Consider the following 15,761-nt stretch of genomic DNA (forward strand, 5'->3'; position numbering starts at 1 on the left):
TAGTTTAAACTGGTTTTTGATGTCTACAAACTTTTAATTCATAATTTATTGTCGCTAATTAGTTTATTGATGTTTTACCAAAATCGTGAAATCGTAAACAATCTATATTTGGTAAGCAACCATGGATATGGCTTTTAAAAATTTGACATCGGTTAGTACTTTCTTTAATAGTTTGACATTAGTTTCTTATTTTGCTTGTAACTAATTAAGTTATTAAAAGTATTTAAAAAATTACCTTATTTCATCTATTCAAAAGCACATTAAGTAAAACATTAGGTAATTCATTAAAATAGGCAATTACTGTCCTTTCAAACTATGTTCAATTCTCAAACATATTTTAAATTTTAAGTATAAGTATTTACACTTTTTTCTTCTCGTTATTATTTTTAATTTTTTCATATTAATTATCACAATTTCACACCTTTACTATGTATGTAGGTTAGTTCATATATGAAAATAAATTTAAAAATCCTTTTAGAAATTTTCTAAAATAATAAAAAATATAATAGATGAAAAGTCTCAAATTCAGACCCAACCTAAATGAAACCCAACAAGTTAATAATTTAGGGCAGAATGGCAGATTATATTGGTAGCACAAAATGAATAAATAAATAAAATTAGTATATAAAGAAAAGACAGACCAATATCACAAGGCCGGCCCAATAAACCAGCAAGGAAGACCAATTAACAAATGCTCAATAAGATCCATTATTCATAAGTTTTATGAAAATGAGGTTTATTTAACCCAAAAACCCATTATTCATACCAGTTTAATTTTAAAATTAATAATAATTAAAATATATATATATATATTTAAGAGAAAGATTAAAGATATATTTTTTATTAAATGAATAATGTTAGAATAATTTATATATTTATAAAATTAGTATATTTTTTAACAGAAAAGCTAATGACTTTTTTTTAAGTAATAGCTGAAAAGTTAATTTATAGAAAAATATTAATAAAATATATTTAAACTTATTAATTAATTTATATTTTTCTTAATTTTTGTTTGAATTACGACAACTTTAACTAATTGTTTGAAATCTATTCTTAATATTTTATTAATACAGTAAATGCACCAACAAAAAGTTTAGAATAAAAGACTATACTTCTATGGTTATGCATGTTACCATTCTTAATTTATTTATGATCACATATACTAAGAAATTATAAAAATAGTTTAAACACGACAATAAAGTATATAACATATATAATAAATTACAAAAACATGGAAATAAGACAAATGATACCAACAAAAACTTGTATATATAAGTAAACTTTCATTATCTTACAATAATTATCCAAAACATTCAAAATCTCTCAATATCTAGGAGTAAATTAAAAATATAAGAGCTAGCCATGCACTCCAAAAAGAATACAATAAACAACAAATCACAAGACACAAAAATAAGCTCCATTAAGGAGGAAAAGAAGATCACCCACATCAGCCAGTTCTAGACTCATTATTGCAGTACTAGTAGTAAGTACCATAGTTCCCATCATCATAATAATTATTATGATCATCTTCATTCATATGAGAATCCCCCGCCATTGTAGGGCTATTGATCACCGCCGACAGTTCGCAAGAGTAATTCTGATATTGATGATCACTTGATGATGATGATGATCCCCAGTATGATGTTCCATAGTTATAATTACCAAATTCTCCAATATTATTATTATTATCATTCCCCATACTCGAAGAACCAATATTTTCATCTTTGTAATTGGCTGGTGGTACTACATGGGCTGGCCTCAGGCAGCTATCCGGGACTATGCATCCCAGATAGCCAGAATTAGCATTATGATCGACAATATTTTCTGGGAAGAACAAACTGGTCTCATTAGGTGACGAACCGTACGAGGTTTGAGAACACGTGTCACTTTCAGTTTGGTGTTGCCACGTGGGTTGTTTGGTATTCTGGGTAGTAGTAATCAAGAACTCAGTAGTTGGTTGTTGCTGCTGATGGACTAGTTCTGGTTGTACAATATCATAAATATTATTATTAGGATAATTGAATGCTCGGTTTGGTTCAGTGTAAACAAAGTTTGTCCTGGCTTGAATACCCTTCATAGAAAGTGCGGCCCTATCATAAGCAAGGGCAGCTTCATGAGCAGTATCAAATGTTCCTAACCAATGTCTTTCCTTTGTGGTCGGGTCTCTAATTTCGGCGGCATATCTTCCCCACGGTCTCCTCCTTACTCCGAGGAACCGACCTGGTTCTGCCGGATTCCGCCTGCCCCTCCTCTCCCCCGGCTGAGGCGGTGAGTTGTTGCGTTGGAGGAGAGAAAATGTAATTTGAGTAGTATCAGGATTTTTTGAAGTGGACATGATAATTAAGGGAATGTTGAAACTAGCTTATAGCTACACTGTGAACAAAGTGTGTTTTGATGATGGAACTAATTGGAAGACATTTTGAGGTCCTTTTAAAGGCTTACCACATGTATAATGTCTTACATCATATGTTTTTTACACTTTTTCAATGCCTCACTTTACATATTTTAGGCCTTGTTTGATTTGGACCTTATAATATAAATAACCTTGTTCATATATATATTGGGTTATGATAAAGTGAGTTCTTTGACATCCCTCTTTTAGTTAGTCTAGACAAAAATATGTGAATATCTCCCATCTCCGTGAGGTACTAACATATTTGGATAAATTAGTTGAGTGAGTTTGTGAATGATGTGTTTAATTCGTGAAAAAAATAGTGATGATTTTAAATAATTTTGTTTTATGTAACAAAAGAATTTAAGTTATTTTAAATTATCTAAGTAAAATATATAGTATTTAATTAAGGTGATTTATAAGTACTATATATAAATCCAAAAAAAAAGGTTTAAATTGATACCAATATGAGTATAATTAAGGATGTTGTCAATCTAAAACAACATGAACTATATTAAATATAATGTTTTGTTGTAACTAAAAGATTCCCCTACACTAATCAAGAACATGGGACTGTTGTTCCGTGACTACTAGTTTTTATTTCTTAATTTTTTCAATCATCACTTTCATCTAGTTTGAGTAAAGTCCATTTCCATCTTTTTGAGTGGGGAGAGTCTATTTAATAAAATCGTTGAGAAAATATTAAGACGGTTTAAATTGTAACTATTGTTGAAATGAAAAAGTTCTTAAATAGTCTTTGTTTATTGTAAGACGGTTTAAATTGTAACTATTGTTGAAATGAAAAAGTTCTTAAATAGTCTTTGTTTATTGTGAAAGAGAATATAATTAATGTCAATGAATAGGAGTAATAAAGGATAGTCACAACAAGTATTTATTTAATTATGATGATAATGGGTAATTAGAAAACTTAATCATAGAGGGAATATATATAGATATATATTTTTGGGAAGGTTTGTATTGTAGCAAAAAGGGGTTGGGGGAATGTAAGAAGCATGTATATTATCAAATAATAATAATAATACGATTGAATGTTTATAAAGGGATAAGTCATGAAAAAGAAGCTCAATACATTGAAATATTTTTGTCTCCATGTTCCTAGAAAACCACAAATATTTGAATGTGAACAACCTACTGTTAATCCACATAATTATGTCTGGTTTTGCACATGTAAATCCGCATTTTCTGCAAATCTAGAAGAAGAAAAAAAAAAGAATGGCCAAAATAATTTTACTTTCAAACTTCAAAACCAGCTCCATTAGTCCCACCTGTCTATTTCATTTCATGCATTTTCAAAGGGAATGGAGAAAATTTTCAAAATTGAAATGATCAATGCCTTGTTTGAAGCCAGTGAAATTTTGAAAATTAAATATGAAAATAATAACACCCCACAATCATGGCATCTCGTTAAACTGGGACAACAAATTAAACCGAACATATCGTTCTGATGGGCTCGAACTCAAGACCTCAGGCTGAAAATATCTAAGTATGATTGAAGAGGAGATGAAACCAGTTAAATTATTGTCCCCATGACCAGTTTGGGTGGGTTTCAAACCAAACAAGTCCCAAGATTCAAGGTATTATTTGTCTTTGGTCAGCAGTTCCAACAAATGGAACATATCCGTGGCCAACATTTGATTAAATTTCACATGAATACGGCATTGGGAAGTGCATAAAAGTAATAATGATGAAATGGGTCAACCCCTTTTTCTTGTTTTTTTCTCGTTTTTAGCATTTGTGTTAGAGTCCACTGTTATGGTCTAATATTAATCTTTCTTTTTTTAATTTAATGAAATGTGACAGGAAAGGTTGAATATTTGCATTAAATTTCGAGTAATTTGAGTGTGATATGGACTTATAGTCTTCTCCATGACTACCGAGACCCTTGACCCCTACCTAGCTAAAGTTTTATAAAATAAGCAAAATTTGCTTAATAACACCAAATTAAATAGTGTTCAAATTAAATAGACAGACAGATTAATTAGTTAATGTTAGTCTAGTTGCATTAGTTAATGTTAGTCTAGTTGCGAACTATTTACTTTTTTATGTCAATTAATTTAAATTAATCACAACCTCCCTGTGTAAATTAATTCGAGTTTTAGAATAAAAAGTATTTGCAAAATTGGCTCAATAGTACAAATTTATGGGGACTTAAAAAAAATAAGAAACTGGGAAAGTAGGAAGACAAGAAATTCGAACCTTTTTGTTTTTCCCAAAAAAAGGAGCCCCAAAAAATGGCACATCTTTGACTATCATTTTTACAATTTCTTCATTATTTTTTTTTTCATTTTACTAGATTGTGCTCAGTGATTAAATACTAGCAAAAAAAAAATAATAATAAAAAATAATAGTGAGTAAAAAAGGAGGATTTGCTACTAAATATTTCAAATATTTGAATTAACGATCATATATATTAATTCAAATATTTCAGCAACTATCACGTTAATTCAAATATTTTAACCACTACCGAAAAACTCAAACACAACTCGTTAGATCAAATCATTCTTCAAATGTCCATCACACCAAAAAAATCTAAATACTCTTCATCCCCCAATTTGGCCATTACTAGGACAAACCATCATGTTACGGTGATTCAATTAAGTTAAGGTCACCATTTATATTATAACCCTTAGTTTAAGTGACAAAAATTATTTCTAATAAGTAATAGATCATGACTTCGATTTTCACTTAAATTATATTAAATATTAATCCAGAATTTATTTTAAATTACGGTGGATTTAAAAACTTAGAATGGACTTAAAGAAATAAAAGAAAAAAACTAAATAAATATTTCATCAAAAAAAATTTAAAAAATAGAAAACTAAAGAGTAATTTCACTTTATTTTATAAAAAAATTGAAAAAATTGTTGGCTCGAGCCCAATTAATCGTGTAGATCCTCCGGTAAAAAGTTTAGCAAGTGAGAATCATGCTAGGTTTTAACATAAAAATAAAATATAATTATGAAAAAAAGAAAAGAAATATAATTAAAAATTAATTTTAACTTGGTAAGAAAGTTTTATATTTAAATGTTTAATGTACAGTACACTATTTTCTTTTAATTGAACCTAATCTGAGAAACAGATATTTAATTATTAAAACTAATTCAAATTGAAGTGCATCAAATAGTCATAAAATATTTCGAACAAGGATGCAGAGTGTATCATAAGTGAAAAGAAAATTTGATATGACAAAAATATATGTTCTCCACTCAAAATTCACTTAATGAATGAGTTTCGATTTTTTTTTTCAAAAATTATTCTTTTTAAGATAACTTACGTAACTATAACGAACAAAAAATGAGAGAGTGAATCACCCTGTCCCCTTAGGAGCTCTAAAAAAATCCTTTAGAACTTCCATTAACAATGACATAAAACTTAACTAACAAGAGACAAAATCAAATACAACAAATTCATTTCGCACTTATTACCATTATATTCATTACATCAAATAAGAACTCTGAATTAACGTGGTCATAAATTTTTTCAATGTTTAACTTAACAAAAACACATTTGTCATATATTAAATTAGTTGAGTTAATGCACATTGACTATTAATACGACATCATAAATTTGATTTGATTATATTTTATGAACGTCATCTAATTACTATATATGACATTTTTTAACACACACCTCAATCTATTGCCAAATATTTTGCTACAGTTTTATAGAACGACAAAACTAGACTAATAGATATGGACGAATTCAGGAATTCGAGTTGGGTGGGGCTTAAAAAAATTTGGGAGGGACTTAAAAATTAAAAAAAAAAAATTATGAATAAAACGAGAATAGATAAATGTAAGTTTTGTATTATTTTTAATTAAATAAAATAATGTATTAAATTAAAAAATTTAAGTAATAAGGATAATTTCTCATCTGTATCATAAAAATGATATATATATATATATATATTTATTTATTTATTTATTTATTTATTCATTCTCATGAATCAACCCGGTCCCTTTATAGATTCGCCTTGTTAATGGGCCTAAAGTTTTCAACAGTCTCTAGAACTTTACTACTCACCCTCTTGATATAAATTATTATTCTGTTAGGATGTTTAGCCATAAATTTGTAATATTAATATATAAATATATATATATTAATAATAGAATAAGAGTGAAAGTTCTTGTGATTTTTTATTTTTTGTATGGAAGTTTAATTTTGATTTGGCTACACCATCCCACATTCATTATCCTCTTAGAGTTTTTTTTTTCTAAATCAAAATATTTAATCTTAAGAGTAAAACTAGTGACACATTTTTTTATCCTACCTTAAGTGTTAAAATGTTTTAACTAGTAGATGAAACACCTATTAAGTTTAATTTTGACTAAAAATGCAATAATTTTAACAAAAATAAAGGTAGTAAAATCTTAATAAACCTTAAAATCAAAAATCATTTTTTTTTTTTTTGTAAGGTATTAAACTGTAAGATATTTTTAATAATTTACAAATTATATCTTACAATTTTAACTCGTACTAATGAATTATTAAGATTGATAAATTTTAACAATTTCATACTGATACCAAAATTTTGAAATTGTTTTTCAATACATTGCCACTTTTGAAATAAACTTTTTTTTTTCACACTTTTTCTTAAAATTGTGGAACACCTATCATGATTTTGTTTTAGATTGTCATCTTTTAAAAAAATGCATAATTTCTCTTTTATTTATATACAATATTTTTTTATTAAATATTACAAAAATAAATCATGTATTATAAAATTTTAGACTATTTAATTACAACCAAACTAAATATAAAATAAATAAATTCTATTTTTTTTTATGAATGTATCTACTTTTATTATTTTAAAGATATTAAAATAGAAAGTAACCAGATAACTGGCCAAGAAAGAAACAAATGTTTTTTTTATTGCATCTAGTTAATTTTTTATTGACAACTTGATACTTGTCTTTTTTTTTTTTCTTTGTGTCTCTAATATTTGTTTTTAATAATTTGGGTTGTGTATTTATTACATGAAAAAATAATATCTCTTTTCAATTGCTTGTGAAATATAATATTCAATTTTATTTTAAAAACATGAATTATAAGATGCAAGCACAATTAGTTAATTAGTTGTTATTTAACCCTTATAAATTGGACTAGGTGTGGGTAATAATAAAATTTTAAATTTCTTATTAGATTAATTACTAATAATTCATTAATTAATATTATATTTTCAATACTTTAAAATTTAAATATCATTTTAATTGCAAATTAAATTTTAAAAAAAATATTCATTAAAAGAATTGTTATTTAAATGATCAATTAAAATATTAAATAAGGTTTATTTTTTGTTATATTTTTTTTTTCAAAAGAAGAGAAACCCTAGATGCTCTAGTTCTAGCGCTAAAAGGTCCAGGAGATATGGAGCCGAGCATCGAACATCCACAAACCGGCTAGGTTGGGGATGGTAGAGAGCGAGCAAATGAATTGCTGTTATCGGTTCATTTCAACCCAAATCGAGCTGAATCTGAAGATAAACTTGGATCAATTTTTGTTTTTAGCTCAAACTGGCAGTAATTAGTGTCAATGTACAGTGGTTCAGTCGATGGCGAAGGCAATGAATCTGATCTGTTCAGAGGAAGATTCCGCCTGCCTCTTCTATGTTATCGGTTCGAAACTTGAGGAGATTTATTGGATCCAGTGCTGATCTCGGTTCCAAAGCTTTAATAGGTGTGTTTTCTCAAAATTTCATTCGATATCTACATAACTAAAGCATGTTCTTATCGATTTGAATTAGTTTTTTTTTTCAATGACTATTAGATATGCTGTAGATGAATTTGTATGCTGGTCTTTCTCCACTGCTCGAATAGATAAAGAAAGACCAATTTGGTAGGTTACCGTGTACAAAATGTTCTTATTATTGTTGATCTGAGAATGGTACATGAAATTGAACTGTGTTTTAGTGAAGTTAGGTATATCAATTGAAAGTTTATGAAAGATCAGTAGAATTGTGAGTGGATCAAGGGTTTTATTTGGTCTTTATATTGTAGAATCAAAGCTTGATTTCCATGCTTTTTGTGAATTAATATCATTCAAGAATATAGTGTATTATGATCTTGTGCTTTTAAGCTGTTTCAGGAATGAGGAGGATATTGATCTATAGTTTCTGAATCAGTGGTTATTTTTAAGGATGTTTTTGAAGTGATAAAAAAGGATTACTATATTTTGGCATTTCAATTTTTGTTGATTTATATGCTTTGGTTTTGAACTGGGTAAGTCTAAATCAAGCTGAAACTGAATTTCATTGACATCTGCTCAAAGGATATGTGGTGTGTTATCTCAAAATTTCCCATGCTAATTGAACTTGTGATTAATTTTCCAAATGGATTACAGACTTACAGTTTGTTCTTCAAGAATCATCTTCACCAGTACAATAAACCTATGATTTCAGAACATATCTTAATGGGCGGCTGATATTCAAACACTTTTCAGGTCAGATCTTCATTTGTAGTATATCATGTTTTTAGTTTTGTCTTTCTGAACATGGAAGTGAAAGAAGGGGAACATCCAGAAGTTGAGATGTTGCCCGATACATTCTTCCTAGAGAATTACAGCTTCCCTATTTTCCTACTTGTGGTACTTGAAGAAAAACCATAGGTCTCATACTGGGAGATACATGAATTCATAAAAAGTATATCTTGTGGGCCAATTTGAAACCTCCATTCACCATTCATAATTTTTTTAATCTGTTTCAGAGGAAGATCAATTTCCAAATATGATCCCTACATTTGAAATGACGCCAATATTTCTTCTTTTCCCCCAGCTTAGTAAATGACAATACAGCTGTGTTGCATACGAAATGGATAGAAGACATAATGGGGACGAGATTACGGGGCATGGCGAAACAAGCAAGAAGAAAGTGCACATAATAGAGAAACACATTTAGTTAGTTGTATGCTTGCTGAATCTGTTGTATATAAAATAAATCTAACATCTAATTGTAAATTTTTAACTATTGTTAGAGATCTGTAACTTAATTATGAGTTGAGTGCATTTGATCAACATAAAAGCAAAATATAAAGAAATAATATACTTTGTTGCCAGTGTAATCTCATCTGTATGTTGTATGTACTTGCAAAAGTTTTCGTTCACTTAAGAAGAAAAATTAATTATTTTAGCAGAAAATTGAATAAAAATGCAAAATAAACAAATTCATTGTTGGTTGTTTGGTAGAATCTATATGAATTAAGATAAATATAATGAAAACAAAACTAGTTATTTTATAAAATAATAACAATAAAATTATTAACACAAGCTGGAATAGCTCAGTTGGTTAGAGCGTGTGGCTGTTAACCACAAGGTCGGAGGTTCAAGCCCTCCTTCTAGCGATAATTTTTTTTTTTTCTTCTGATTTCAAACAAGGCCATAATTATGTTTCTTTTTCACACAAGAATATAAAAGCCTAAAAATGCATTAAGAAGTAATAAATAAAGATTGGAACTTTTAATTAGTAGTCCATTTATTACCAAAACTTGAGGAGGTTACAACTCAGATATTGATAAAGAGAAAAACAAAGGTGGATTGAGACATTTATTTAAGTTTAGATAGCTATTTATAGCACCCTAAGCAAAAAACCGTGGGAGTGTATAGCTATATATATATTAAGTGCATGCATGCTTTTTTTAATTATATGAAATTATAATATATATGAAAGTATATATAGTATATCTGTATATGTAGCTAGAGCCATAGAGCACCGGCACGTTTGAGCATGGGGATTAAGGCGCGTTTAAGGTGGAGACTCATGATTTCAGAGGCGCCGCCGACAAGCTCTCCACCGATAAAGACTGCGGGAAAGGAAGGGTTGCATCCTAAGCGGGTGAGGGCTTGCTCTATTTCACGTCCACGTGGGATCTCGTCAAGCTCATGGATGGCCGGATTGACACCGAATTCGGAGAGAAGGGTCTTAACGGTGTAGCACATGCAGCAACTGCTCTTGCTGAAGATCACCACCGGCCTCTCCGCCACCATCTTGGTCACTCTTTCCATAATGAATTATTGATGGAGTTGGTTTTCCTTTGAATGTTTGGTTGGTTGGTTGGGTTGATTGTGAATTGTGATGAAATTGGGTGCATGTGAATTGGGTTTATATAGAAACGGGGGCATGCAATTGGATTGGATGGAGAATAATAATGTACAAGTGGACCACATGAGCAATATGGCATGTAGGATCGTACGTACAGATTGAGATGAGAATTAAGAAATTCGATGATCAATATGTTGATTTGGAAAGATCATCAAGTAGTAGTAGTAGAAGTGAAGTGTACAAGTACGGAGGAGGATCGAATTATTCATGATTAATGGAGAATGAATTAATTAGTAATTATATATTAAGACACCCTTTAAATTTTTTGATTTCGGTGGAGGATAAGATGATATTACAGTTCCATTCATCTCAAGTCTCATCACTCACTTCATGGATCATGACACAGAATCTTAATTTGCATACCCAAAAAAAAAAAAAAAAAAAAAGAAGAAGAAAAGAAAAAAGTCAATGTATGGTTTCTGCCTTCATGTTTTAAGTTTTAATTTGTTTCGTTATGTTATTTTTTTTTTTAAATGATCAATGTTATTTTTTATATCATATTTGTTAGTATTTTTTCTATGATGTTTGAGTTGGACATGATCAGATATGAACTCATGATTTAGAGGTAGAGTAGCTTTAAAAAAAATTAAGGTGGACTTAAATAAATAACGAATTTTTTTTTGAATAAAATGAATAAATAAAGATAAATTTTATCATTTTTTTAATAATAAGATAAACAAAATAGTAAATTATATTAAATTTAAAAAAAAAATTAAGGAGTAATGTAACATTTATACCGTAAAAAACAAATTAAATTTTGAGAAAGATTTCAGCCACTCAAGTCTTTCCTATATCACCCCTGGTCATGATCCTCTATCACAAAATAATATCATAACTTAACTTGAAATAAACTGTTTTTTTATAAACTTTTTAAAAATAGTTTATAATTTTTTATAAAATAGAAAATATTTTGTAAATTAATGCTAACTTTCACCTCCTTTAACAAAAATATATATATATTTTATTTGTGATATCCACAAAATTAAAGGCTATATCTATTTTATGTTTTCTAGAGAGGGCATCTGATGAGCTGTGAGAAACAAGGATTTATCCAGCCGGGACCTCAATATTCATGAGAATCCAATTCACTAAATTAAATGTAAACAATTATTAAATTTGACGTATATATATATATATATATATTAAAAAAAAAAAAAGAAGAAAAGAGAAAGTGGAAGTGAGAATGTGGATAAAATACTGCTTTCATGATTTGTTAATCATTTCAAACATGTTAAAATCGATCGGTACTGTTCTAGAATAATCTTATGATTTTAATTAATTTCATATATATTATCTCATTAATTTAATCATGAGGTCGACACAACACTAACGTATGCATCCATTACATAAGCTATTTATTTATAATTCCATGCATGCATCAAATCACTTCAAGGAATCTTTATATATTTTGGCATATATACTATCGTTCAGCTAATTAAGTTAAGGTTGAAATATTTGATACATTTAACAGTTTTATTTTATTTATTTTCGATGATTTAACTTATTCACTAAACTTTTATGTACATTTGATTTTGTTTATTCGCGATAACTTATTTAGCAATTATGATTTCTTATCCCAAATCAAGTTACTTTTTTTCAAGTCTATATATATGTAGATGAATAATTAACATAAAAATAATCTATAGATAGATCAGTTGAAACAACACAGGTTCGAAAGATCTAACAATCACAATTAGTTTTGTCGAAGTGATTTTAATGAGTTGCAATCTAGAGCATCGTTCTAACTATGAAAAAAAAAATCATTGATTGAGAAAATTAATAATTTAACTAAAATTTTAACATTTAAAAGAATTTGGCTGGAATATAATATATGGATGATACTCCAAATTGTGCATACAAAAGTCAAAAGTAAGTGAAAATTTCAGTAAATATTGAACTTTTGATAAGAATATGATTAATAGAATATATTTTTTTTTCTTGATTAAGTGACATTTTGATTTCTTTGTTATTTGACTTGTCACATTTAAACTGAATTATGTTCTATTTAATCTACCTTTTAATATAAGGTTTATGGAATTTTATATTTATTTTTCACTTTCAAATCGGTAATCTTAATTAACTTGTACTTTTGAGTATTTTATTTAAAAATAAGGTTGATTATTTAATATTTAAAAAAATTATACTAAATAAATATGATAATTAGTTATTTTAGTTTATTATTTGAACAATAAATTAAAACTGAAAAATAATCGTAAATGAATTTGATTTCAAATAATTCACATAAAAGACGGTATATTTAAATAAAAATAATAATGTTATATATATATAAGCAGCGTCGAGAAAAACCTAGCAAGAGTTATCAAGAACAAAAGTAAGCCTACTTTTCTATAGTATAGGCTTGTCGTCAACAAAGATTCGGTCGAATCTTCAGAAAACTGTTGCATTAAACAATTTATATATACTATTTTTATTTGTTTTTTTTGGACAATTAATAATGTTCTGTCTCATTGATTTAAAATATTTTAAAAGTAGTTAGTATCTTATTTTAAGAAAATTAAATATATTTATGTTTATATATAAAAAAATAATAATTTTTTTTATGACTTTTTTCAATATAGGTTATTTAAATAACCATAATCCAAAAATATTATATATTTCTTTCATTATATTACTTAATTTATTATTCAAAATATTCAAAATATTATTTATTTAATTTAACTTAATATTTTTTATTTAACCAATTATTATTTTCTAAATAACCCGATTATTTGAATAACTAGTGATCCAAACTAGCCCTAAAAATTAATTTTTAGAAAGATAGTAATTATTTTTTTCTTTCATTTATAAATTCAGGCTACTAAATAGTAAAATTGATTGCAATAAGTATAAAGACTAATATTAAAAAAAGAATAAAGTTGAGTAAAATATGGACCACAAAATAAACTGATTAAAATAGTTATAAGAAAACAATATATTAGGACTATGTTGTCATTTATGTATTGACTTTTTTTTTCTTTTTAAAATTTAATTATTTTTAATTATGAATAATAATAATAATAATAATAACAATAATAATAATTGTATTGAGAAAGTAGAAAGTGTATATATTTTAATTATTTATATATTAGAAAGTTAGAACATCATGCCATACATTATTGGCCTTCCTTCAAGTCGAAAGGCTGGTTTTACACTTGAATTAATTGCCTCTTTTTTTTTTTCTTTTTTTTCTTTCTTGATAAGAGTATATATTGTATCAGTCTTATCATTCTGCCCAAGATAAGAGCTAAACTATAGATACCTTTTTATTTATTCCAATTTATTAACACAATTTTATAAAAAATAAAAATAACTGCCATATTCAATTATTCATAATCGAGTCTTGACAAGGGAATGGAGTTGGGAACGATAAGAATATGATTGTCACGGATAAAGGAGAGAGAAATTGAAAAAAAAAAATTGAAAACATAGTTTTTTTTTTCTTTCTCAAATTATCATGTTTGAGACAAAAATATTGGTCATGCCCAAAACAAAAATAATGTTCAGTACAAAAAACCTTCTAACATGATAATGTTCGGGACATTTGTCCTGAACGTTATAATATTTTCGAAAAAAAAAAATTTCCCTCTTCTGTACATGGTCATGTTCGGGACAAAAATTTCTCGAACATGGTCATTTTTCCAAAAAAAATTGTTTTTTTTTTCCTCCTACATATATGATATGCCACGTCAAATTCGTGATCTTTTTTTCGTTATAATTGTTACTCAAAACATTTCTCATATTTATATTTATTATCGTATCATTATATATATATATATATATATATATATATATATATATATATATATATATATATATATATATATTTCCTTTTCCTTTTCCTTGATTTTCATGGTATTTTGGAGCTCTATATGTAATTATTAGTCTATTATAATTATAATTTGATTGATCTTGACCCATTAAGACTATAATTTGATTCATCTTAACCCATTAAGATAGAAAAAAGTTGGTTATGCTTTGTTGGATGTGATTAAATGATTTTTTTCAATTTTAATATACATTAATCATTTTAGAAAAGATAGTTAAGTTGTGTTTAAACGATTAAGAGTCATGATAAATTAAATTAAATAAAACAACTTAAATTTATATAGATGTACATTAATGAGTAATGAGATATGATCAGAAGAACCAATCCTTGTAAAAAAACAAATATTAGAGCTGAAGTTTCAAATAAATTGAATTGGTCAAACATTATGATTTTACCAACAACATTAATAATATAATAATTAAATAAAAAAAATATTATTATCATGAAAATCATATAATTTGTATTAAATATTATTATAATTTGATAATTATAATAGGTATAAAATTTAAACTGAATTAGTTCAAATAGTAAGATAAAAAAGATAAAGAGTTTGTTCGATTACCATGTCTCAAATATTAGGGACCGATCTTTGTATTTATTATTTTTTTTAAGTACAAATGTGACATTCACATAATTTTTTAAAATTTTAATTTAATGCTATATTTTATCTAATTTTATTTAGAAAAAAAGACAAAACTTACTTTTATCTATTCTCGTTTTATTCATAACTTTTTCTCATTATATTTTGAAGTTCACACTAATTTTTTCCTTTAAAATCACTCTAAGTAGATACAACAATTGAGAAGAGAATATCGTAAATAAATAAATATTATAAAAAAGTTATATTTTTTGAAAAAGTATTTTTTCTAAATATATTAGCCAATTAGGAAATGAGAGCATCAGATAAAGAAGAACGCGAGGGCGGTTCATGGCATATGTACTTGATGCTAAGGAATTAATTTACAAGGGATATGTGATTTAATTTAAATAATTTAATAATCTTACAAATCTAGGCCCAAATCTATTGGGCCCAATATACTAGGGGATCACTATTGTACATAAGAAACACAGACTATAGAGTAAATTGATCACAATCAATTATTTTTCGGCCCAATAGTATTAATTATTTCTCAGTATATTATCAGACTATTTAAATAATATAATTAAAAAATTATTTCAATTATTCTCTCATTTTGTACATGATTCAATTTATTAAAAAAATTATTAAAATACATTTTATTTTAAATTATTAATTTTATCTTTATATATTAATATTTTAACTTTTTTTCCCTACGAAATATCATATTTTATCAAAATAATTTTCAATAATTTATTTTTAAATATGTCAATTTATTTAAAAAATAAATTGAAAAAGTCTCATGATTTGACATTCTCTATTTAAAGTATAAATTAAGAGTATATTTATTTAT

At 26.7% G+C, this 15,761-nt stretch overlaps 2 protein-coding genes, 1 long non-coding RNA gene and 2 other non-coding genes across 5 annotated transcripts; 3 read left to right on the forward strand and 2 right to left on the reverse strand.

The window, feature by feature from the left end:
* Positions 1 to 1,477: 1,477 nt before the first annotated feature.
* On the reverse strand, positions 1,478 to 2,335 carry LOC124916404 (ethylene-responsive transcription factor ERF086-like). The gene has a single exon (XM_047457116.1). The coding sequence runs from the start codon at positions 2,333 to 2,335 to the stop codon at positions 1,478 to 1,480; it is 858 nt and encodes a 285-aa protein (XP_047313072.1).
* A 5,407-nt stretch (positions 2,336 to 7,742) lies between these two features.
* On the forward strand, positions 7,743 to 9,458 carry LOC124916587. The gene is made up of 2 exons (XR_007096892.1): positions 7,743 to 8,089; positions 8,761 to 9,458. It is a non-coding gene; the product is annotated as an uncharacterized LOC124916587 (long non-coding RNA).
* LOC124916893 lies at positions 8,918 to 9,039 on the forward strand. The gene has a single exon (XR_007096968.1). It is a non-coding gene; the product is annotated as a small nucleolar RNA snoR104 (small nucleolar RNA).
* Positions 9,459 to 9,673: 215 nt separating the features above from the next.
* TRNAN-GUU lies at positions 9,674 to 9,747 on the forward strand. Its single transcript has one exon. It is a non-coding gene; the product is annotated as a tRNA-Asn (tRNA).
* A 116-nt stretch (positions 9,748 to 9,863) lies between these two features.
* On the reverse strand, positions 9,864 to 10,447 carry LOC124915716 (monothiol glutaredoxin-S2). The gene has a single exon (XM_047456483.1). It carries the CDS (start codon positions 10,406 to 10,408, stop codon positions 10,100 to 10,102), a length of 309 nt encoding a protein of 102 aa, XP_047312439.1. The 5' UTR covers positions 10,409 to 10,447; the 3' UTR covers positions 9,864 to 10,099.
* Between the last annotated feature and the right edge of the window lie 5,314 nt (positions 10,448 to 15,761).

This window comes from Impatiens glandulifera, chromosome 9, assembly GCF_907164915.1.
Source record: "Impatiens glandulifera chromosome 9, dImpGla2.1, whole genome shotgun sequence".
In the NCBI taxonomy this organism is placed as follows: Eukaryota; Viridiplantae; Streptophyta; class Magnoliopsida; order Ericales; family Balsaminaceae; genus Impatiens; species Impatiens glandulifera.